General features: G+C 38.3%; 1 protein-coding gene across 1 annotated transcript; it reads right to left on the bottom strand.

The window, feature by feature from the left end:
* Positions 1–557: 557 nt before the first annotated feature.
* Positions 558–7,775, bottom strand: LOC139720118 (putative nuclease HARBI1). The gene is made up of 3 exons (XM_071631490.1): positions 7,526–7,775; positions 3,080–3,269; positions 558–940 (listed from the first exon to the last, which is right to left on the bottom strand). The coding sequence occupies exons 1-3, from the start codon at positions 7,773–7,775 to the stop codon at positions 751–753; spliced, it is 630 nt and encodes a 209-aa protein (XP_071487591.1). The 3' UTR covers positions 558–750.
* Between the last annotated feature and the right edge of the window lie 19,774 nt (positions 7,776–27,549).

Genomic DNA, 27,549 nt, shown 5'->3' with positions numbered 1-27,549 from the left:
TCAGGGGATGCAATGAGAGCAAAAAGACAACCCAATTTAAGAGAAAATACTGGACATGCACAACTAGATCATCTTCCTTCACATAAATTCTCTACTGGTCAGTGCACGCTTAGCCATTCAGTGTCGGGTTCAGCGCATACTTGAATGCGACAGGGTTTGGTTTTTGGTCCACAGGATAGTGAGTGGGCAAGAGAGGAACCCTGAAATGTGCTTCAAATGTTTCAGGCAGTACGAAAACCCTTACATCGGATTATGTACTATTCATGCTATGGGTTTTATGTGGGCAACAAGTGACTGTGTTCTTGATTTTTTCTTGACATAACTGTGTGCTAAATGATACAGAAAAGGTATTTAGAACACAGTATGGATATACTACCGTAAGTTATATACCAAAGTTTCATTTTGGAGCAATGAAGGAAAATGTGAAAAAATAAGACTTGTTTTGAGACCAGATTTTCTGTTTTGGAAGCTTAATTTCGACATCATTTTTACAAGTCTATCCTAAACAGAACCCAGAATAAGTGACATTGTGAGTTAGAAAATCGTTTCTCCTTCAATTTGCTGTATAGATTTAATCATTTGATGACTTTCTGAAGGTGAGATATTGCGATTGTCCTGCAACACTTCCCCTGCGGTTTTGCATACACAAACTGTCTACTTTATGCGAATGAGACTTCAAGGTCATATGCTTTTGGTGAGTTAACTGCACCGTATCGCCGCGCATACAGCTGTAATGAAGTCATGGCACATTCAAGCAAAGAATCTTGCAATAATGTTATTCCTTGTTTGAAGCCCAGAGTGGTGGTCGTTGTTCGGATGTTGTGGATCCACGTCAGCAGGAGCTTCCTGATGGGGGAGGTTGATGACATCTGGAAGAGGTAGTCTTCTTTCCATGCAGATGTTGTGAAGAACACAACAGCTCATTATTATTTTGCACACTCTGAAATAGAACATCAATAGAAATGGTAATTGATAAAAAACATATCATCTTTGAATAAACATAAAGTAGCAAATGAAATTGCAGTGCATAATTTGGTTTTTATCCATCTATTATTCCTACTACCTAATAATAATATTAAAGGAGAAATAACTTCAATAATCTTCCCAACAATTGCATTCATCTTTTGATACAGAGAAATGAAATACATTCAGTAGCCAATGCTATTTGCACTTTCCTGCGTTCATACTGTTACATGTCATCATAATTTAAAATTTTAGTTTTTTAATCTAACTGTCAAAATATCATTTAAATCATTAATACTTTTCACTTAAACTATAACAAACAGGGTTTTAACACAATCCCGATTATACCAAGGTAAGAATTTGGGCTGTAACGTTATCCACTTCATGTTCTTTGTTGTGTTTTCGTTCGCTTATAATGAAATTTCAAAACAATGAAAGAATACTGCCAGTCACGAGGACTTCATTCAAAAAGGTGTTCACTGTACTTGAACCACTTATGAAATTTACAGAAGTTTAGAAAGCCATGGTATTACCAATGTTGACTCGATGAAACAAGAGACCCGTGGGTCACACGCTCACCTGAGTATCGCAAGTTCACCTTCCATGCATTCTTGCAGACTCTTAGATGAGAACATTGGAAACTTATGGTGGGGGTAGCTTTGAGAATGGGGGCATGGTGTCCATTTACATATTCTATCACACTGGTAAAAATACCTGCCAAGTACACTGTACTTTATAGAATGTTGGATTATGCAGCTTAAAAGACTTAAAGCCCTATCACTTTTGGTTAGAACTAGAGAAAAATATTATTTAATAATCATTAATTTAGGAGGTTTTGACCACCTGGGGCCCCCAAGGAAAGCATGATGCCCATTCAAAACTTTGAGACCTTAACCATATGGGAATGCTACTTGACAAGTTTGGTGAAAATCCATTATGATGTTTTCAGCAATAAGATGAAAATTTAGGCCCGCATTTGCCCCCCCCCCCATCCCATCCCGCTTCCTTGGGTCCCAAAGGGGTGGGGATAGGGAGGGCACCCTTGATTCTCCCATGAACAAACTTAGCTCAATCACTTCCAGTTCTAGAGAAAATCTGTATAGAAGATTCCTTACCCGAGGGGGGACCCCTGGGGCATTGTGCCCAATTTATGGAATTGAGATTCTATTCCCCTAGGGATGCTACATGCCAAGTTTGGTGAAAATTAGTGATAGGGTTTTCAAGAAAAAGATGAAAATTTACAATTTCGGTCCAAATTTAGGTCCCATGCCCCCCCCCCCCCCCCCCCCCCCCCCCAAGGTGAGGCATGGTACCCATTTGATGGGAATGAGATTCTTTCCCCCTAGGGATGCTACCTGTCAACTTTGGTGGAAATTCATAATGGCATTTTCAAGAAAAAGATGAAAATGTGCAATTTGGGCCTCATTAGGACCCCTCCCCACCCCTGAATCCACCATGAACAAACTTTAATCTACAGTCATCAATGTACTAATTCATAGTATTAACTTGGCTCTATCACTTCTGGTTCTAGAGAAGAAGATTTTTAAAGATTTCTTAATTTTTTTTTTTTTTTTTTTTTTTTTTTTTTGGGGGAAGGGGGGGGGGGGGGGGTTGAGCACCTCTGGGGGGCCCCCAGGTAGGGAATGATGCCCACTCGAACAAATTGAGATCCTATACCCCTAGGAATGCTACATTACGTACCTGCCAAGTTTGGTGAAAATCGGTCAGGGGTTCTCAAGAAGAAGATGAAAATGTAAAAGCTTACACACGACGGACGACGGACGAAGAGCGATCGCAATAGCCCACTTCGAAGGCTCAGGTGAGCTAAATGTAAATGCTTAAGGAACATTAGTAAAACAATTTCAACAAACTACTTGGCAAACGTGGTTGCAGACATGCCGCCCAAGAATTGTGTTTATGTAATAACTTTTCCTGTTTTTATCTTTGTTTCCCCTCTAAAGCTTCTAGAGACCTTGCCAAAGGTATTATGCACTACATAAGAACAGTGATAATAATATCAATAATAATAAAGTGCAAAGATGAGTTGATTGACTAAATAAAGTCAGTTTACTGAACATTCGAAATTTATGAAACATAATCAACTAAGTTACTTTACCTCTCTGGTGAGTAGCACAAAACCCCGCCAGAACTGTCCAGGCATCTGAACCGTGCCTTAAGGACACCAAATGCTCTCTCCACGCTGACACGAGTTCTAGCAAAGGCAGCGTTGTACCTTTCTTCAGCGGGAGAGGCGGGATGTGGTACGGGCGTCATCAGCCAGGGTTGCAATGGATAACCACTGTCACCTATTCGGATATCATAGGAAAAAAAATGATTTAAGAATAAGAGTGGGAAATATTTCGGTAAAGACATTAAGCAAAGAAATTGTCATTGAAAATGAATTTTGAATCGACAATAGATTCAGCAACATTCTTATTTAAGCCACAAGGGCAATGGTCAGTCTACCTGTGACATGGAGAGACACTTGTCATTGCATTGCAGGGTAGGAACTTAACACAAGATTTGAGACAACCTGATTGTACGAAACTTGTAAATGTTATAATCAACAAATAGAACGGCTACTGTAGGAACTACACACAATGGTCTTTATAGCTTGGGAAGGAGTATCCATAAATTGACAAAATATAGTGTTTATAAGTTCACTTAATTAACCAAAAATAAAAATGAAATTAATTTAGACCTAAATATTACATCATACATGTATGAAGTGTATATATTGCCTACCTTTCATACTGTATGCCTCAACATGTTGAGTCTCAAGATGCTAATTTTACATCTGCGGTTGCTAGACCGGACTCTAGATAGACCTCAACAGTACAACACACACCTCATCTCAAAAACGCATAACTACGCTCGACATAGAACAAGGGGTTCCACATGTCACTTGTCTGAGATGTTAGACCCTGTCTATTAAATACTTTTTTAAACACTAAATGGTCAATGCAATGACATGACTTCCCATGCGGTGCGCTGCCTCAAGTAAACTTATTCTCGTCAAACATGAAAACATCACATCATGACATAGTTTGAACTCAGCAGTCCCAGAATTGGAAACTTTGAGCAGAATCCAATGTACCACCAGATAGTAGTAGAACCCAAGTGGATCGTCTAAAAAGTATACTATAAGGCCCATTCTCAGTAAAAGCGTTCAAATACGGAATTTTGGTGTCGCCGACATTCCATGACAGTTTGCGGTTCCCTGAAACCTATTAGATACTATTTAAATGTTTATAATATATCACGAGGACTTTATTTGTTAAAAATAAACACGATCAAATGCGGTTGTCTGCCTTTTTGTATAAAATTTTGCTGTTAAACTTCGTTAAGACCCCCAAAACGCAGTGTCGCCGGCTATTTCAGAATTATGTTTCATTGCTCCTCTCCGTCCACAAACATACTTTCCAAATATCATTTTCATGGACGATGAGCATATCATATGTGCTAATCACAATACTCAAAAAGTTCCAAAATTTTTATTGACTTCTTTTTTTATAGCCTTTTGAAACCTGTCGCCAAATTCACCGCCAGATACGTTACCAGTTTCTTTAGTGTTACAGCATTGCGAAAATAACAAGACTATGCGATGACCCTGTGTATATGAAACCCTGAGGATATACTTCATACACAGCAAGTACTTAGATTTTTTGTGCAACAGCTCTTTATTGAGAATACGGTACAATGTTTGAAATATCGGTTTTCTACACTTTTATTTGGACAGATACGTTACATACTTTTCACGCCACCCACGGCGACAGACATTGCAATGTCAGACAAATTGTATATTATACATTACTCCTCGGAATGACGCATCGATTCAACATTAAAGTTTAGTACAAGTGAGAAATATTTGGTAGATATCGCTCTCATAATACTATGATCGACCATATACGTTACCACAGATACGTTACCCCAGATACGTGACCGAATTTTGCTCATTGGTCTTGTGCTTTCTGGGGATCAAATCTGGTCAAAATTCATCCCTACACATTACATGCTTCGTTTTGTTGGACCTCAGGATTATATTCTTACACCAAAAGGACAGAGAGGTGAAAAAGAGCAACACTTCCACATGATTTTTCTTTGTGCGTCAGTGTCTCACAACTTAATGCCAAGTTTTCCGACAGATACGTTACCACATAATCAAAATGCTGAAAAGAAATTTTAAATGTTTTTACAAACAAATCGTTGTGTGCTCATAAACTCCAGAGTTCTATTCTATAAAACCCAGCCACTTTCATATTCTATGCAACAACTTTGAACGTTTATTTTACAAGACGAAGCTAAGATTCAGCATATCAGTTTTTTGCTTTTCAGATTTAGCAGATACGTTACGTATAATTCAGGGCACCCACGGTGACAAATAATGTTATGTAAAACAAAGTGTTCATAAAACAATTCTGCATAGAATGACGCTTACATAAAAAATTAAAGTTATGTTCAAATGAAGAATATTCAGCAGAAATTGCTCTGTAACTTCACCGACAGATTCATTTACGGTACGCCAGATACGTTACCAAACTTTGAAAGAGTAAAAAGTAGTTTATGAAATGCTTCCGAGAAAAGTTTCAGTGTTCTGTTGCATATTTATTCTAGTGTTTTTCAACATATGAAGAACTACTCAAGATTCATTGATAAGTTGAACAATTATTTATTCATTTTCATTAAAAGGGATGAGCCAAATACGTTACCATAGGTCAAACAACTGTTTAGCATATCGAGTTCATAGAGACTGTACCTACTTCCTTCTAAGTGCCTGCAAAAATATATTTTTTTCAACCTTGTTTGCATTATCCATCAAAACTTAATGAATATTTATAGTCAGATGGATAAACACATTCAGACGTAAGATGAGAATATTCTGTGAATGAAGAACTCAGCTTTCACATTTAGGGCTCTTTTCCACCACATTTCATAGTTTAAATATTACGTACAATGTTTAAAATGGTTAATTTGGGCTTACATAATTCATTTTATACATCAATTTATGAGGTAAATAGTTAAACAGGTGATATTTATTAATTCATACACAACTAAAATTATTACTTATATTTTACCAGATACGTTACCAAAGGTGATTCGATGTTTTTCAATAGTTATTTCCCCAGGAAAGCAATTCATATTTGTTTCCTGTGGAAATTCCAGATCGGATCGTTCCCTTTGCATGATTTGTGGGATTCGAAACTTTATTTGTAAGCGAAATTTGCAAAAAATACAAAGTGAATCTTAAGGTTATATTTCATTTCAGCAAAAAGCATATTTCAACCTACCACACAGAAATAATTTCTACCAATTAGCAAGGGATGACAACATCTTTACCTCTTGAAAAACCCCAATATCTTTAGGGGGGACAGATGTCTTTTCCTGAACAGAAATTGGATCAAAACAATAAATTCAATTCAGAGTTAGGAGTCCATTACAACATGTAAATTTGCGGTAACGTATCTGATTGGTGATCAAAAATCATATATGATGCTCTATTTCAATTCATTTTTACTCAATGAATGGCCATCATTTAGAATGTTCCACTTTTTGTTTCGTATTTGACCGGTTTTGAAGTTTCCGAAAACACATCTTTGAATGTATTACTTTGTGGTTGATTTTTCGGTTTTACTCACATGGAATTGAACACTTAATCTGAGAATGGCCCATAAATCCATTTTGATATACGTTACACTGCAGACAGTCAGTAGGCCTGCTACTCCGCCCTAGGAAATCCGAAAGCTGTAACAATTAGTTGGTATAAATTTAAATGCAAAGAAATTCTATTTATATTCTATTAGTATTATCTACAAAATTTTAGAGGAAATTTTTCTTTTTTAAATCCAAACAGACGGATCTTTCTGTGTAGAATTAGTAAGACTAGACCTAACTAAAATTATAAAGTGTTATGCATGCATGGACAGTAACAATCACAATGTCTACCGGGCACTTACCATGATTTTTCTATGATTCTGAATAGTTGACAGTGCTGTGGTTACCCATTGCAACCCTGGCTACTTCCACAACTAACATTGTAGTAAAAAGTCCTAATAATTATGGTATGAGTCGACTATGACACGACGCCGCCCGGTACAGTAGTACTGTAGTACGGTACCGATGTATCCCGCCTCTCCCGCAGATGCCAGATGTCTAGTGCACGCGTGTGGATGACGTTTGGATTTCATGATTTCGACAGGTCAATTTGATTGAAAAGGTAAGAATTTCCTCCTGAATTGTCCACATTCCTGCCGTCATTTATACATATCGATGGTTAAAAAGGCAAATGCATGGATGAAATTTTGAAGCATACGCCGATACGGATTGCCTGGGACTGCACTCGACTCACGCGCACGCATTGTACTGGGTCACAAACGGTATGCATGCAATGAATTGGCAGTGGTTCGATTACGGATTACTGAGAGTGCACGTACGGATCGAACGTTCGAACCCTACGGTCGGGTGCGCATAATGCACGATTTGCGCTTGGTGGTGTGCGCGCATCCGCACTGACTGCGATGTGTTGCGTAATCATGTTTTCTTTCTGATCAGCTGGCTGACTTACCGATTAGCCATCCAGAGGGAAGTCGCCCGTTTCGAAGATCTGAACAGATATTGCTGTTTTCCCAGATGAATGCATCGTGACTCGATCCGGGCCATTTTGCTACTACATTTACGAATTGCAGGTCCGCATTTACGATAGCCTGGACGTTTATGCTGTGTTTTCCTTTGCGATTGACGTACACTTGAGGGTTTTCCTTGGGTGCTCGAATGTTCACATGTGTACAATCAATTGCTCCGATCACATTTGGCATTCCGGCGATATGGGAGAATTTTGCTTTGGTTGAAGCAAAAGTCCCATATCGGCCAAAATTGATGAACTGTGGTGCTCTTTCAAACAGGGCATCAGTCACTGCTGCTACAATCCTGCTCTGCGCAGGCTGGCTCAGTCCAGAAACATCCCCACACACATTCTGAAAAGATCCGCTTGCCAAAAAAAGAAGGCAGCTTGCTACTTGCAGATCTACGGGAATTGTTCTGGCACCCTGATTGTGTCGAACTATTCCCTCATCATCTTTGAGGATGTCACAGAGCCTCTGAAAATCTACGTAGTGTAGACGGTAGTTCTTCTTGAATTCTTCAGGAGAAAGAGAATTTATTCGAAGTCTCTCGTGATCGTGAATATTTCTGTTCACAACAAAAGGGCGTGCAAGGAGAAGAGCGGCCATGATGCATTGCCTGCATAACCAGTCTACGTGTATTCCTATGGGCCCTGCGTACTTAGGACATGGGCGAAGCTTTCCTAAATATTTTCCTAAAATTCTTTCCTAAGTGCATTCTAGAATACCAACTTCTTCCTAAGTCAGAAATTTGCATATCTCATCCTCATTTGCATAATCTCCGCCCCTTTCCTAAATTTCTTCCTAAGTTGACTTAGGAAGAAACTTAGGAAGATTTTCAGAATACCACTTAGGAAAAAATCCTGACTTAGGAAGAAATTTCTTCCTAGGAAGGATTTCAGAATACCACCCCAGGTTATGATTTCCAAAATTAACAAAAATGAGTGACGAATGTAACCGTCATTGACATTGTACATCTGACATTGTAACTGTTAGGGGGCTACTTGTACTTTTGTAGGCACCTATATAGAGCGAAGTTGAAAAAAATGCCTCTCATGTTCTAAAATAAAAGTTCTAACGTTAACATTATGCGTTTCAGAAAATATTGGGACACACTAAACTCTGAGTCTAAATTCTCCAGAACTTTAGTCGTAGGCCTAACGTTATCTAACAGGGTAATGTTAGATCTTAGAGAAACTAATAGAACTAGACACGGTCTAGTCTACATGTACTTCAGTTGGCGTTCTACCGAGGTAGGGCTTATTCTAAGTCTAACTGTAAAAGTCTAACCGTTAGTCTAAACAAGTCTCACAACCTTTGGCGTTAATTGTAGGCCCTACTCATTTATTCTATTCCAACTAGAACAGCATTATAACGCAAAATAGGCCTACTATTACTAACGGGTTAGGCCCAACTAGTATTAGTAGGTAGTCTAGAACTCCGGTTAGGTCCCCACCCACCCTTCACCGCTATAGCTGGGGACTTCTTTCAACCTCCATAGACTTTGCGCATTAGTGGAGACACACACGCAGAATGAGAGGGGACCGATATCACGATTTAGCCCTAGAACGTAGTAGAAGCAGAACCTAAACCACTGTTAAACATCTAGGGCCCACATTGAACGGTTTTCCAGGATAAGCTATATCCTAGGGCCTAGGTCCGGTTCTCATTGCGGTATTATAGACCTAACGTTAGGCCTACAAAGCAGTGGTATGAACTCTACATGGACTACAAGCATAGCATCATGCACACAGAGATGATCACTGTAAAGTATGTAGAGGGAGACGTCTAGTCGAGTTTAGACCACGGTTAGAAATCGACGTATATAAAGCTGTGCTATAATTAACCCTATTTTAACTGGGGGGGGGGGGGGGGGGGGGTCAAATTGACCCCCTTCTCGACATTTCACGCCACGATTCCGCAAAGCGCAAAGATTTTGCCGCGTCATTTCATGACTTTTTTCATTGAAGTCTCCCGCATATTTTGAGACCAAATTTGCGACGTCCGGGTACACCGTTTTGAAGTTACGCAATGTTTTGCATATGCATGTCAACCTGAAAACAGCTCAAATTCATGATTTCTGTGCAAATCCTATGCAAATTGTGGTTTGTTTGTTTGTTTGTTTGTTTTTTTGTTTAATTGATATAAATTAGATTATTTCAACTTTTAACCATTGAAATTAATCAATTCTAATGTAGATAAGCTTGAAAAAGTGCCTGCAACAAATTTTGGAAAAAAAACCAAACAAACAATGGAAAACAAAAGATCGAAAAAACAGTAAAATACATGAAAATTAACAAAACAATAAAAAAACCAAAAGAAACTGATTTTGACTGCGCTATTTTTTTTAAAGAAAATTGTTTGATGTGTCTTGAGGAACTCTGACACAAAAATTAGCAATTCTTCAGTCTTTTTGTTGGAGTTATATGTAAAAATATAATTTCATGCATAAATTTGCATAATTAATTTATTCAAAAATATAAAATCAACATTTTTTCTATTGTATGACCATGTAATCTTGTAGTTGACATCCGGCTCTATTTTCAGGCAAAATTTTGCGGCGATCGCGCGATCGGCGGCCGAGATCTGAAGGGGGGGGGGGGGTCAAATTGACCCCCCCCCCATAAAAACTTGGTCTCCAATAGCCCAGTTGAAATAGGGTTAGTGCAATAGAGTAGAAGCGTCTAGAAACTCTACATTGCTATTGAGTCGACAGCCGAATCACTGACACTGTGTTGCCAGAAGGTGATCTCGATTGATACGGTAATTAAAAAAAAATGGTGAAATTTGGTGATTTATATAATTGTGATGACCTATGTAGTAAAAAGGACTTTTATTTGCCACCACATTCGAGCATCCACACAGCTGGGAGAATACCATAGTGCTATTGCACTCCCACGTCATGTGTGGCAATCATCTAAGTAAGAAGTACGATGCATGCACTGTTAAGTGTTAGTCCACTGTGACATCACACTTCTAGCTGAAGATCAACGTGCTCACACATCATGGAGATCGATCCCCCTTTTAGCAGACGACAACGGGTACTATATGTGACCGTGCACCTCAAAACGAACATAAAGTCGCACACACTGATTTTGCGTGAGGACTGAAAATAAGTGAAATGGGTCAACCTAGCCGAACTTGACTTTTTCATATTTTCTGGAAGAGCGGGTCTTCTTTTACATTATGCTAAAATTTGGTATCATAAAACGGGCAGGAAAGTGTGTTTTTTTTAGCAGTTTATCTCGAACATTTTTGGTAGAATAGTGTGATTAGGTGTGTCTTTAGAATCCCTTTTTCATTTCTGAAAAACCTTGTCCACACTCTTCACTTTCAACTCTAATAACTTTTGAAAGGATAGTCTACTGCTTTGAAAATTGACATTAATTATGGACAGAATGTCTTAATGAGGCATGCTTAATTTCAGTTTAATCTAATAATCCCTTCATTGTTGTTACTCTGGTGGTTTACTTCCTGTTTTTTGTCCCATTCATCGCACAGCCAGCACGGTTTGGTAAAGATTAAGCGCTTGAATAGACACTGTACTTCAGAGCCTCTTTTCTCAGTTCACACTTTACCTGAGTTTGTGTTTTCTTTCCAATATTTAGATAGGTTAGGAGGGTCCATTTGATTTGAGTTATACATCATTTTAAAGCTTAAAGTCTGTTCTTTCAGAATATGGTCTTAACTAAAAATTTATGTCTGGCGACTTTTTGTTTGTTTTGAGGTGCAGGGTCACATATTTGAACATTGTTTTTTATGAAAGTTACAGGTAACCTTAGGCATTGGAATTTGGCAGAGATCATCTTTGGGTCTTTCTAAATATGCTGATCGATGTAGCTAAAAAGTAATTAGTAGCTTTTCTATTGATGCACACTTAGTATTTGTGTGGACAAAACGGAACTGCATATGTTCATGACATTCAGTGGAAGAATAATACAAGAATTTTATTTAGATGATACCATTTAACGCAAATTGTTCAATAATAATCGACATCAAAATATTCTGCTACCATAAACCAGTGGGACTGTTTAAAATCGATAAAACACGTAAAAACATGCATCAAATTGCACCATTTACAACATCAAAATGCAAAAAGTTCTCACCGCGGGAGGGGGAACATCCCCCTTGTTGCGACACGGATTGTCGCCCCTACACGGATTGTCGCCTCCTGCTCGGGGCGACAATCCGTGACGGGCGCTGGCGGCACGGATTGTCGCCCCCGTCACGGATTGTCGCCTGGCGACAATCCGTGACGCTTGTGCAGTTCCCAGTTTTTGACCTCGAAGGCGACAATCCGTGTTGGCAAAAAATTTGTTGCGACACGGATTGTCGCCCCGTCACGGATTGTCGCCCCGGGCTCGGGGTGGTTCCTCCGGTGTTAAGCTTTGGTGGGATGGGTATCACTGGTGGGATGGGTATGACTGGTAAGTTATGCGTATGTGTGCGTGTGTGTGAAGGTGTGTGTGTGTGTGTGTGTGTGTGTGTATTGTGAGCTGCATGATATGTGATGTGTATGATTTGTTGTGTGTCTGTGTGTCTGTGTGTCTGTGTGTTTGGAGTATAATAATACAATAATAATATGTAGAAATTGTGCATGTGTGGTGGTTACATAGTGGTAGTGGTTTGTTTGTATGTGTGTATACGTGTGCCTGTATGCTTACGTGTGTATGTTGAATATAGTGGCGCTACTGTGGCAATACAAACGCCTTCAGAGTGTATGAGCACGTGTTTAAAGAATTCACACCAGCGTTGATCTAAAAATAGTATGGGTGTGTCAACCAAATATCAGCGGTGAGGCGGGCTAGGCGAGAGAGAGACCGAGAGAAAATACATACGAGGGAAGTACCCTCCCCAAATGTTATTTGTCTTTGTTCATTTTTCCCTGCAGTCATTTTCTTCCATCAGTCTTATAAACTAGAACGTCCATACCAATATTCTTTGTCCCAGAATAGGTTTGGCATGCTTTATGCATGAGCGAATAATTTCCACACGCCGTAAAAAATTTGTCAATCGTTACTTGATTTTAGCACAAACGAACTGCCATTACACACCGCTAATACATACTTAATACAAACAAACACCAACAAACACTCAAACAAAACTCATAATGCAAACAAACCAACTCAACACTTTTTTTCCTTGATATTTATTGATTTCATTCAAATCATTCATAAATCGACCCATTCTGGGTGCAACATGAACAAAAAAAAGTTACAAATGGCAATTCGAAACAAAAGCAAGTCCATTTGTCAATTTATACCACAGATAATCTCACTTCAACATAGATAACTCGATTATAGACCAACCCTACTAATAATTTCTTCACGAGAAAGTTTTGACATGTATAGGGCCCTACCAAACCTATATTCCTTGAATATATTGGTTTGGATCATGTAACACCTTCTTACTTTCAAGGGCATATACATTAAAAAAACACACAAATATATTACACAAACCTAGAATGAAATCAGTCATAAAAAACCCCACCACCCCCTCCCCTCCCAAACCGAAACAAATCTAGGGCCTACATCTATCCTAAATATTAAATCCTACCAACATCCGTCATACCATTCATAACTATCCTTCTTCAAATCCAATCCCCAACCCACCAACCCCTGATTAAACAAAACCTAAATCATCCCACACCCACATTCACCGACCCAAATACATACATACACACACACACACAAACACACACACACACACACACACACACACACACACACACACACACGAAGGTTCGTTATTCCGAAGTTTCGTTTTTTCCGAGGCTTCATTTATCCGAAACACACAATTCCCTATACCTAGTGGTTCGTTGATCCAAAAATGAAATTCGGAATAACGAACCTTCGGAACAATGACCCTTCGGACGAATGAGCCTTCAGAATAACAAACTTTTGCAATAACGAAATGTAACCCCCTTCCCACATACCGACGCACACCCGAACCGATACCACATCCTTCCTAATGAAACGATTTCCCAATGTTGATAAATAAGACATAATGGACCGTATGCAGAAAAGCAGCATCCGCCCGCACGCAAGCTCCACTCCGAATTCATATACAAATCTGCCAAACAAACTCATCAAATTCAAAGCTGCTGATAAAATCAATATCAATGTTTATGCCAGCAACAGCTTACTAGGTATCCCTCCCCACGCGCAGCTAAAAAACACATACGCAAAAAACTGACATAATAAACACATTCTTCCATCACACACACACACACTTTTTTTTTTGTTTTTCAATGATATTTTATTGATTTCATTCAAATCAATCATAAATCAACCCATTCTGGGTGTAACATGAACATAAAAACGGTACAAATGCCATTCAAAAGACAAATCCATTGCCAACTTATACTGCCCATCATCTCACACACACACACACACACACACACACACACACACACACGCACACGCACAAACGGACACTAAATTATCATGTGCACGCGCACATACACACTTCCTTGAAACCTCACCATGACTTTTTACATGGCATGTTTGCATGGATGTAGCCATGTAAGTTATGTGTTAGTATTTCAATGATTATGTCCAGAACGATATTACCCAGCAAAATGTGCTTCGAGGGCGGGCGACAATCCGTGCCGCCAACGCCCGTCACGGATTGTCGCCCCGAGCAGGAGGCGACAATCCGTGTCGCAACACCCCTCCCACACCCTCCCCCTTCGGCGCTAGCTCCGCTCGCTCTGGTTCGGTCCCGTTCATGATATTAAATGTAAGAATTAATACAAAGAAGTTTATTTGATACCAATTTATAGCCACATTGTTTAATAATAATCGACATCGAAATATAATTGCTACCTTAAACAAGTGGGACTGATTCAAGTCGACAAAAACGCGCAAAATCATGCATCAAATTGCATCATGTACAACATCAAAATGCAAAAAGTTGTTACCGTGGGTAACAACCCCCTCCCTCGCCCCCTCCACTCGCTCGCGTTCGGTCGCTCGGGTTCGGTCACTGCTCGCTCCCCTCGCTCGGGCTCGGTCGCGTTCATGACATTCAGTGGAAGAATTAATACAAGAATTTTATTTAAGATACTAGTTATAGTATAAGGCAAATTGTTCAATAATAATCTACATCTAAATATTCTGCTACCACAAACAAGTGTGACTGTTTCACGTCGATAAAGCACGAAAAAATGCATCAAATTGCACCATTTACAACATCAATATGCAAGAAGTCCTCACAGTGGGAGGGGGAACACCCTCCCCCTCCCCCGCTCCGCTCGCTGTGGTTCGGTCCCGTTCATGATATTAAGTGTAAGAATTAATACAAAGAAGTTATAAATAATACCATTTTATAGCCAATTATTGTCTAATAATAATCGACATCGAAATATATTGCTACCTTATATGTGGGACTGTTTCAAGTCGATAAAACGCGCAAAATCATGCATCAAATTGCACCACAAAGGCCTACAACATCAAAATGCAAAAAGTTCTCACCGTAGGAGGGGGGACACCCCCTCCCACACCCCCCCCCCTCCCTCGCCCCCTCCGCTCGCTCGGGCTCGGTCGCGTTCATGACATTCAGTGGAAGAATCAATACAAGAATTTTAGAATTTTATTTAAATGATACGAGTTAAAGCAAATTGTTCAATAACAATCGACATCAAAATATTCTGCTACCATAAACAAGTGGGACTGTTTCAAGTCGATAAAACACGAAAAAATGCATCAAATTGCACCATTTACAACATCGATATGCAAAAAGTTCTCACCGTGGGAGGAGAACCCCCCCCCCCCTCCCACACCCTTCCCCCTCGCTCGCTTCGCTCCCTTGCATCTAAACGCTAACCTAAGATCAAATCCTGGCTACGCCGGTGACAGGCCCCACTGTTTAGTAGGCCTTCACAATAAAGGGGTGATATACCACAATGTAGTCATTCATAATTATCTATGAATATTTCTTTTTCTTACCAATAGGTCGCTCCGCTCCCTCGCATAGATATTCCAACTCCTAGTCCCTCCCCCGCCCACCATCATTAAAAGGGAACGATGCCCCTGGGATGATTTGCTTTATTGACTTAAATCAAGAAAATTGAAGAGTACAATTAATAGCTACAGGAAAATATCTACTACGTTATTACTTACGAAGAAATGGATGTCCGTATTGAATACCATCTTATTGAATTTATTTGCACATTATTCAGGACAGTGCTACGTTTTTGAAAGGGGGGGGGGGGGGCGTGTCAACATCGCCTGTCAGTCAAGAAGAAAGAATATCAAAAGACAAGAGAAACAACAACAAAAAAAGTCTTCATACTTTTAAGGTCTGATTTTTCGCCGAAAGTCGGCTGACAAGCAAGCAAGCAAGCAAACAAACAAACAAACAAACAAACAAATAAAACCAAGAACAAAAAGTCTTCATATTTTTGCTGCCACTTCCCTCCCAATTTGCATGCAAAAGAGTAGGACATTCGATCCCTGTAAAGTGTGTATGTGTGTGTGTGTGTGTGTGTGTGGGTGTGGGGGGGGGAGGGGCAAGCTTCTCTCCCCCCCCCCCTCCCCCCCCCCCTCCCCCCCCCCCCCCCAGGGCTGCGCCGGTCCGGTTGAGGGGTTGTCATCGTGGTGATGGTGACTATCGCCGATCATTCCCCCCCCCCCCCTCCTCAGTACGGATTTACGCCGTCGCTAATCACATGCATTATTCTACCAAAAGGGTTTCAGAAAAACTGCTTAAAACCCAATTTCCTTATCGTTATATGATCCCAAATGTTAGTATAATGTAGAAGGAGACTTGCTCTTTCAGAAAATATGAAAAAATCAAGATTGGCTAGGTTGACATATTTCACCTATTTTCTGCTCTTACACAAAATCAGTGTGTGACTTTTTGTTAGTTTTGTGATGCACGGTCACACACACACACACACACACACACACACACACACACACACACACACACACATATATATATATATATATATATATATATATATATATATATATAAACCAACGTTCTTTTTTTCTTAGTGCCTCCGCCAGGACGTGTCGCCGGAGGCATTATGTTTTCGGGTTGGCCGTCTGTTGTCCTTTCGTCCATACTCAAATTTGTTGACAGCGTAACAAAAAAAAAAAAAAAGGCTCTTTCAGAAAATATGAAAAATTCAAGATTGACTCGGTTGACCCATTTCACCTTTTTTGAGTCCTCACGTAAAATCAAGGGGTGCGACTTTTTGTTTGTTTTGTGATGGACGGTCAAAAATGGTCATGGTCAAGTGCTAAAAATTTCACTATTTCCCCTATATCTATGCAATGCCTTCAGGTATATTATTGAAACATAGGGTATACGTGAACTATTGAATAGAGATTTTTCAGAGAGAATTTGGGGTCATGAGGTCAAAGGTCAAGTGAAAATGTTACAATTTTTTTTCTCCATATCTCGCAAATGGTTCGAGGCACCTTTAATTTAATTAAATTCAAGATGGTTTATTGTGCAAATATAAAATAACAATCCAGCAGTTCGAAGGCTGATTCGGTCGCTTAGCATTGATAATGGGATAAATGAAAGTATTGCACAACAGGAAATTAGATTCGTACGTGAAGTATTGAGCATGACATTATAGTCTATCCAGGATTTTTTTTTTTTCTGGGGGGGGGGGGGGTCGTAATCACAATTTTTGGACCTTTACCTTTGCGAGGGAGCGGAGCGACCGAGCGGGGGGAGGGTGTGGGAGGGGGTGTCCCCCCTCCCACGGTAGGGAGTTTTTGAATGTTGTATCTTAAAATGGGGCCATTTGGTGCATACAAAAGTGACTTTTTCCGCATACTTAAAAAAAAAAAAAAACCGTTTATGTTAAAATTGGTAATGAAACCTGTGTTGGTCATATACAAGTTCGTTAATCGGTAAGTTGAAAACTGCATAAGTGCATTCAAAAAAAGTTGCTGACTAGCTAACCTTACACCTTCCTAAAGTACATAGACCCCAGGGGAAAAAGCCCTCGAAAAACAAAAATTGTCTTTTACAAAAAGTGGACCTTTTGGAAATTTGGGAGGGGGGGGGGGTCGTACGAACCTCCCGACCCCCCCCCCCCCCCTTGCATACACCCATGGGCAAGATGGAGAAGAGCGCGGCCGTAATAAGGCAAAACAACGTAACTCAAAATATCATGTTCTGAGAAAAACGAGTTTGCAAGTTCAATTGGTTCCCATTTTTCCGTCATACGAGTAAGACACTTTTGAAGCAGCGAAGTTTCTTAGGCATTAATAAAGAATATCTCGGGAAAATTTGAGTAAAATAGGACTTCCCGTTTTAGAGTAATTGCCATGTTTAGAATAGATACAGCACTTTACCGAATCACAGCACTGTGCTGATGAGTAATTCTAGTTTGCCAAAAGAGCGTATCCTCACTTACGTTGTGCGAGAATCCTCACGCGGCAACATATCAATTAGGCAAAAGAACGTATCCTGACTTACGGCGCGTAAGCATTCTCCCGCGAAGCCACTTCAGTATGCCAAAAGAACGTATCTTGACTTACAAATATCTGCGCCTCAACCCTTTCATCAATGTAATTAGGCAGAATGACGTATCCCGACTCAATGGCAACAATCTCTATCATTTATATACTTTGACAATTTCGTTAACTGGATGATAAAAGTCCCGTTATACTTTTAAATATATATTAAGAGTAGTAAAACACAGTAGCTTGCAAAATTATCGATGCAATTGAACATTTTCATTTTTTTTTTCTGGAAACTTACCGAGTATATACTAAAATGTAATTAGTTGTTATCTACCAATTACCGTAAATTTTTGTTTTACTTCATTTGCATATACAGTTTACAGTTTATTGAGATGGCCATTCTTTTTTATTATCTTTAAGTGTATGTTTTTTTATCCCTTGATGTAAGATTTTTCATTGGGAACATAATTATATTTGGATTATCATTCATGCTGATTTAACAAAAACATGGATTTGGATTAACATTCACAACTAAACTACGAGTTTGGGTAAAGTCTGTTAAATGGATTTCATTATACTTCTTATGCCATGTGATACAATAAAGATGAACTTGAAATATGTATAATTTTTAGCATGACAATGCATGAGTGGCAACTATTATGACTGTATGAGAAGTGGCAAAAAAAAAAATAAAATGGGAATAAAAAAAAGAATTGTATAGACATCTGTACTTACGCTTCGTTTCAAAGACACATACACACATTTAATGTGTTAATATTGAGACTCCTATTTTAATTTTTATCTTTCCTTTTATTTATTTAACGATTTCCATTGGGATGAAAGGATTTGAACAGAAAGAATAATATTGTGTACTTTTTTTATCGCTATAAGTTGTTGATGGTTGGTTGATTGCATGAATTGTATCCGTAAGGTTAAAACTTCTAATGATAATATGGCTCAATTCTTTGAACAACAACAATAATAACAATGATTTATCAGGTAATTATGAATCCAGGTTTTAATGTTGTTAGGTGTAACTTGACCACACACACACACACACACACATGCACCCACACAACCAAGCAAGTACAAAAACACACAAAACACACACACACACACACACACCGCAGACTTGTCAGAGGTGCAAACATTCTCTCAGTAGAATAACTTTGAGATAGACATGACAAAAACGTAGATGCAGAGACTAATTTACACCTTCTGAAAGGTTTATAGGGAAAAATATGTGTACACCTGTTGCTCAAAGACAACAGCATTACATAAATCATTCGATTATTTGCAAGTCTTAAGAATATGAAATAGATATCTACGCTTTCTTTTTACAATCAAAGAGAGAGTTTGATATGCCATTATGCTTTTATCACATTGAAAGCAAATCAGCAGTAACTAAACATTATCATGATGGTAAATAAGAAATAGAAAAAAAAATGTAATTTACTTCCCGAGTAAAATAGCTTACATACGTACCACAGTTGAACAAAACCATGGGAACAAAATTTTCAATTTCAATAGAACAGAACATAATTGTGTTTTTTTTTCCTGGAGATTAGCTATACTATTACCATATCAGACCTTCGCATCAATTTTTAACTTGGAAGATCAGAACATCTACAAATTACAAATTATAAATAGCACACATAACATTTTAATCCTTACTGTTGTCGAAGAGTAGTAAAAAGTAAATACTTGGGTAAAGAACAATTATTAGGCAGCTGAAACGAAGGGAAAATTTGCAACAGTATTCACTTTAAACATATTTCAATAAACGTCTTATCACAACAGTGATTTGCAGTGCTGCAATACATCTGCGTTGTCTGAGAGCTCCCGGAGGGATTAGGCCCAAAATAAATCAAAATTATGCAGGAAATAAGGTTTCTATTTCCAAGGTTTTCTGAAATATGTTGACATGTTTCAATCGACATGATATTGATTTTGAGGGAAAGCATTTACAACAATATTTGGTATGAACAAGTGATAGTTTTACCTAAGTTGATAGTCATCATTTCAAAGGGCAATGAGCCCTCATCATATTTTTTTTTCGAAATAGAATCTTTAGTTTCAAATCAATATAAAAACAATCTTTCTTGTGCCTTCATAACGTGAGAATAGTCATTAACACTTCACAGTTGAGTTTTGCGAGTTCTTAATTTAACTGTGAAAAATTTACTTGATCCTATATAAACAATCCGAGTATTATCATTTTTCTTCTAGAGTTAAAATAGAATCTTTAGTTTCAAATCAATATAAAAACAATCTTTCTTGTGCCTTCATAACGTGAGAATAGTCATTAACACTTCACAGTTGAGTTTTGCGAGTTCTTAATTTAACTGTGAAAAATTTACCTGATCCTATATAAACAATCCGAGTATTATTATTTTTCTTCTAGAGTTTACTGATCTAGTGCACATTCCACTCCATCTTTCATGAGATTCTGACGGGCGTGCATAGCTGTTCTAAAATTTGTCCAGTTGCTCTTTTCTCTGCTTTTGAACTGCTCGGTAGACCACTGCAGGAAAATGTAAAAGAAACGGAAGAGAATAATTAACACAAAATAAGGCACTCTGCATTTTCCATAAAAGACAGCTAGTGAATTTCAACTCGGTTTTAGTTATATTATGTGATTAAATTCTTCATTAGACATGGTTGTGTGTAACAAATCCTCTCTCACAGACCCCACCCCCTCCAAAAAAAAAAACCCAAGAAAATGAGAATGAGTATCTATGAAACACACTCACAATATCTATCATTCAACATCATACAAATAACCCCTTGAGGATGTACAAGGCTGTGTGTTTGTTTTGAGAGAGAATGGTGATTATTTAATCAGTTTTCATTTAATATTATTATTTTTTATCGCTAAGGAATGAACTGTTAAATGTGGTATTCTCAAATTATCAGAAAGTCATCATCTTGGATTCTGCCTTTTTTTTAAAATGATTTTTCCAAATGCCGGCTTGTGTCGCAGTGATAATGACAAAGGTGGGGTCCATTCCTTCCCCCTTCTTCTACTTTTTTTTTGGTATGAATTAATAGGTGATTATTCAACTTGTACCTTTTTATTGTACTTGATACACTGCATTCCTTTTCTGTGCTGGTCTAGGCTGGCGGTTGGTGTGGACACTGAAAAGAGAGACAAGGAAATATGTATTTCAACACGAATGATAATATTATCTCAAGTAGACGATTGGGTCTTAATATTTGAACTTTCCATAGTATTTACAACCACCTAACTTAAGAATAAATGTTTGAATTCCATGAGCTTTTGCCCTCAACATTTTTATGGGGGAGGGGTGTAACTTATAGCATGTATAGGATCTACCATGGCTACAATGCATTATATTGTATCGAAATGAAAAAAAAAAATAAATGTTTTAAAGAATGTGTACAGCTGACTAAAGTTGCACAAAGAATAAAAAAATAAATAAATCAGGCCTCCATAGGGAGCAGGTCCAGAGTACCATTAAATAAATGACTTTATTTTTTAGGCTAATTTTAAGTGGGTAGATTCCTGTATGTATGAAAACGCCACAATCACATTCTTCATCCTTTCAAGGAATAACAAACAAGATCTAAGACTACTTGTGTTTCACCAAAGATTATACCAAACATTATTTTTTTGTCCTTACTTTTCTTGCCAAAGTAATGATGTTAATGACATTATTAGAACATATCGTCTGCCATCAGTTCATGTTGCCACTGAAGACTAAATGGAATTCATCAGTATCAAGCTTTATTGTCATTAGCTTGAAGTCGAGTCTACTGTTTACTATAAAGCTGTTACTTTTTTATACTTTTAGACGAAAACTGAATTTGAGGTAGACGACGTCAAGTCGAATGATGTCGAAGATTATAACAGTGTATTGGGGTCCACTTAATTTATTTGCGCATAGGTAAATTTCTTTTGAGAGTCACTACTTTATCTACTAGACCACTAGTATAGTACGAGTATCCTACATTTACATAGTCCTTATTACATTAGTAGAACCACAACCACAACCACAACCACACCAATGAACCACGTTTTGCCAAGCCCACCGAAAGGAAAGGCTGTCAGACTCATAGCTCTAAGTTTGCTCTTTATTATCATAGCTTGCTGTGTTTTTGTTTATATTTTTTTACTCATCGTTTTCTTAAATGTTAGTGAAAACTATTATCGAAAGTACTGGACCCTACACTAGCATAGCGTACTGTCGTCCACTCTGTACAGCCCAATCTCCGTAATTCGCACGGCGTCTGGTCGGGCTAGATCAAACTTAGACCTGACAAAAACATAAATAAAACTTACCGGTGTTACCGCTGATATTCTTTGTGGTGGCATTAACTGGTCAGGAGAATGTCCATTCCATGGCTGCAAAACAGAACAATGGGCATGACTTCATGATTCACACTGCAGCAAAGCTTGCCTTCCAGTCAACCAGAGAGTACTCTGCTGCACCCAGCTGCTGCCAGCTGTTGTCGCAACCGGCGCGGCAGGAGCGGCGGCACTACATTCACTGCCGCGGCTGAAATGGATCTGCAGCACGTAGCCGTAGGTATTACACATAGAGTTATGCAGCGTAGCGTGTGTTGTGATGGCCACGATGTTGATACGTTGTTTTGCCGTGCTGACTGTAGCGCGCATGGCCCTGATTTTATACAGCAAAGCGCTGTATGATGACATACGTTCTTTTGGCGTCGCAATTTCCTTCTTTTTTCTTGAGAAACCACCATGAAAAAACAGTGTACGTAAAGATACGTTCATTTGCCGTAACAGCGAAAATGTTTTCTTTGTCATTTCTATACGTATCTCAGGTTACGTTGTTTTGCCTAGCTGGAAACGGCAAAGTTGTGAAAAAGGTGTGTTAGATACGCTTTTTATCTCTGAAATGGTAAACATTTGAGAAGTGAGACATTCACCATTAAAATGAGCGCATTTTATTTAGGAGCCATATGCTTATAACTCAAAATGCCCAAATTTTGAGTTACGTTCCTTTGCCTTATCACGGCCGAGCGGGCAAGGAAATAAAAAAAAATAGAAGTGGAGAGGTAGATTCTGATTCTGATTCTGATTCTGATTCTGATTCTGATTTTGATTCTGTGCCCAAAAGCATGAAAACTTAAGATAAACTATATATGACACCGACACAACATCAAAATGAAATAATGTAAGCTATCATACCATGTCTGTAATTCATTAAAAAAAAGAAGATAGAAAGAGGAGTTGAATTCAAAAAGTGGGAGAATTGAGGGAACTATATGCAGTATAGTAATATAAGATTGCGGGGAAGACTAAAGATTACTGCCGACTGTATCATACGAAAAATTCGATACCATTGGATACCTAAAAATCAACAGGAGATAAGAGAATGTTCTTATATTGAAGAAACTTCCCACGGGAAATGAGAAAAATACCGAATGAGATGACACAAAATATGACAGGTGAACGGACAACGAATACCGAAGGTCACCTACAGATGGCGCCACCCACTACAACACAAGAATATATAGAATATATTGAAATCATGATTTCCTCCATCATTACACATATAATTATCACCGTCATGTTCAGCACATACATATAAATAAAATAACTCAAACTCCTAACAACCTTGTCCTCGGACTTTGCCTATCGGGGCGCTATTCATTGCAACACAAGAGAGAGAGAGAGAGAGAGAGAGAGAGAGAGAGAGAGGGGGAGAAAAAAGGGACAAAGCTCCCTTAAATATTCAAAATGATATAAATTAAATGATGATCCTTAAAAATACAATTTCTTCGTATATTTTATATAATTATAAACATATCTATTAATTAATGCCTTAAAAGCAGATAGAAAAAATAAGGAAAAAATTCAGAGCCACTCACAACAAAACCACTTCATATACGGATTGTCCATCAGGACATTAGAACCAAAAAGCTCAGTTTCATCCATAGCCATACTGCAACTTTAAAACCGGGAGAGAAAAAAAAACCACCGTAACTAAATCTGACTGACTGCCTGGGAAGGTAAAATAAAACTGCTTTTATATAAATCATTTCAGAACGCCATAATACAATATAAAGAATCTTAAGGTCAATCTGAACACCAAGAGTTTACTGCAGTGACAAGGAGCAATGACAACGAAAACCTTGATGGTGACACTGATGCCAACGAAATATTGAATTGTTGTCATATCCGCAAAAGAAAAAAGAAAATAGCCTTTCACTTTACACATACAATATTTTGGACTTATTTCATGATTGAGTTAACACATGCAGTGTTTGGTCAATACATCTCGGTCATTCAGACGTCAAAACGAGTGGGGCCAATCAATTATTCACACCAGTGATTCACAGGACAGTAATGTGTGACAAAATAACAGTGAATTAACACAATGCCTGTAGCACGCTTCATACATAGTATATTATGTAGCACTTCATGACCAACATTACTCTCTTTAAACACTTTTATTGGGGTATTATGAATATCAACAGCAATCAACTAATACATCAAACCTGAATGAACACCATATGCTTCTGTTGTAATTAGCCAGAAGTATTAGATATGAAGTGAATACCGTGATACTGATATCCAACTGTATGAAAACCAGTCAAATTCATGTAATATTATAGATTGGAGTTAAAGAGTGAAGCAAGATGAGGTATAACTGACTGTTTATACCTCTGAGTTCTACAGAAAGGCTTCATGGAACTTCGTAGGCCTATATATGCATACTGAGTACAAAGATTCAGAATTTGCATATACCGACTGGCAGTGACTATCTAGAGAATTGGGGGGTCATGGGTCCAAGGTCAGGGGTCAGAGATCAAAGTCAACTCCTCAAAAATTTTATTATTTCCCTCATGCAGGATTTTTCTTGAAACTGAGTGTATACATGTATTACCAATACAGATTGTCTTGAAAGTTTTTTTTTTCCAAAATGTCAAAGGTCAAAAGAAAGTGCTAATATGTATTTCTCTGAAGGTTTGTATTTTCTTCTTATGTTGCTGTAGTGTTTGTTTATATTTCTCATTTAAGGGACCCCTGTGTAAAACAGCGCTGAATAGGGTCATCACTACATTGAAGGTCTGTTTTTATGTAATGTATATTTTGTTTGTATATCTTTTTAATGACGGAAAATAAATACATTTTAACACAATACAACCACAGGTTTAGCAACTTTCTGTGAGACAACAATACGCCTATGGATGCCATTATACGCTCTTCAACTTTGTTTTGATGTTGCTTACATAAAAGTAAACATATCTCACACAAACAATAGATTCTAACATCCCCTCATCGTTTGCGTCTTTTCCAAAATTTGACTTTAAAGGAGACCTCCGGACTATTTTCAGACTTTTGCATTTTAAAATGTATGAATGATCAAACTGGGTCCACAGCTTCAAACTTATGTTGATCATGGGATGATAAATGAACATGATTTTAAAGTCATGACAATCACACTGAACAAGGATGGTTTCATAGCACCTTCACTTGAGAATTGAAGTATCGATGAAGTGCTTAAGAAAACAAAGCAACAGTACATAACGTGCATAAATTCAGCATCGGTGACCAAGAGGTATTGTAATAAAATTATGTTGGCACACTGCTGGAATGTGCGTATGTGTTGAGGGGTTTCATAACATCATTTGTCTGATCAAGGACCACAATAAATTCGACAAATCTATAAACGTCACTATCGAATTTAATGTACGCTGTGAAATTATAAGCATCATATGGAGTGTCCCTGAAATTTTGAGGCATGACTGCACTAAAGATGACTTAGAGCAATTCATTGTACATCCTATACTTACAACTTGTGTCAATGTACAAGCCGATGATGGCAGTGTTACCAGGTGTGCTCAGAGGAGTGCAATCAGCTCCGTCTTGAAGGCTTTTACACTTTATTCCTTCTTCAAAATCTCTCGTCCAGTACACAGACCTGAAGCAAAGAAAAAAAAAAAACGACACAAATTACTCCACATGGCCATCGAGTTTTACTGATAAATTACGTTTCCACCTTTTCTGACCATCAGACATGGTTAGTTTCAATGCCAAATATGAAACGTAGGCTAGAAAGAAAGACACCCCCCCAAAAAAAAAAAAGAGAAAAAGAGAAGATAATCTTTAGCTTTTTAAAGGGGAAGGCTAGTAACTGATCAGTGGGAATCAGTGGAAATGCTGGGAGATGATTGTTCCAATCCTTATGGGATTCATTCAAGAGTTCATTGTATATCTATTGTTGTGTGAAAATGATTTGCTTCAGAACGGTCTCATATTCAAGTAATGTGCAGATTAATGCTCCGTCACTGACCAGGGACGCTAACCTGGGAGCATTAAACTGCACCTTACTTGAATATGAGACCATTCTAAAGCAAATCATTTTCGACACAACAATAGATATACAATGAACTCTTGAATGAATCCCATAAGGATTGGAACTGTCATCTCCCAGCATTTCCACTGATTCCCACTGATCAGTTACTAGCCTTCCCCTTTAAAGATACATTGTTTGATCATTTTTATTACTTCAACTGCTCCCGCTCCTTTAAATACTATTCCTTAAGGACGCTCTGTTTGCTTGCTTGTTTCTTTTTAAAGCGGCCTCTGCCACCAAGTACAGAGTTTAAGGAAAACAACGGAGCAATATCTGGAAAATGGGAAATTTGAAAACGAATGAATAGTGCTGACACAGTTTTCACAAAGCTTCCCTTTGGTACACGTGAACGTGTGATATCTATGTATTCATGTCAATATCAAATATGAAACTCATGATACCTGATTATGGAAGCAAAAATGCGTGTTAATTCTTTAAGCATGTCTGTATACATGCGCGTCACGGGGGGGGGGGGGGGGTGGGTAACGCACCTCCCTTCAGACCCTGAAAAAAAAAAATACCACTTCAGTCTACGAGCGACCTCAACGCGGGACGCTAAATAATTATTTCGTTTTTATTATTTTTTATTTTATCTTTTTTTTTTCTATTTTGCACCAGGGACAAAAACAAAATATACTGGAAAAATAAAATCGCACCCCGGGCTCTGGCAGCACTGATTTTATACATATCTATTTACAGTTTTTACTAGTTATCTACTGTACTGTATCCGTACGGTACGGAGCTCTTTTTGCGTGTTCGTGTACGTATGCTACTACAAGGATGTAGGGTCTATGTATAGCACTTTACTTGTGACCAATCCATATTGAGAATGCGAGCCTAAGTGCGAGCCTTAGCCTCATAAAGATTCTGCAGGGGCAAGCACACTATGATTTTGGCCCCCTCCCAATAATGAGTAATTCTCGACATGAAAAAATTGTCTTGCTTTTTTGACAGAAAAAAAACAGTTCCCCATAAAACTATTGCAAGGGTAAGCATATCGTTTGCCCCCTTCCCCACAAAATCATAATTCCCAAGATGAGAAGATTTTCATGCATTTTTGTGATAAAAAAGGAAGGAGCTACCCCCTCCAACACCCTCCCACCGTCAAGTTCCATGTATTATTAAATGCCCTACACAATGATGTTGCACAAGTGGAAACAAGGGCTGAGATGCCGCGAGTTAGTC

Source organism: Diadema antillarum, unplaced genomic scaffold, assembly GCF_040938485.1.
Source record: "Diadema antillarum isolate AM-2024a unplaced genomic scaffold, OU_Dant_1.0 scf00000122, whole genome shotgun sequence".
Taxonomy (NCBI): domain Eukaryota; kingdom Metazoa; phylum Echinodermata; class Echinoidea; order Diadematoida; family Diadematidae; genus Diadema; species Diadema antillarum.
Note: the sequence above shows the minus strand (reverse complement) of the source record. Positions and strands in the feature narration are given on the sequence as shown.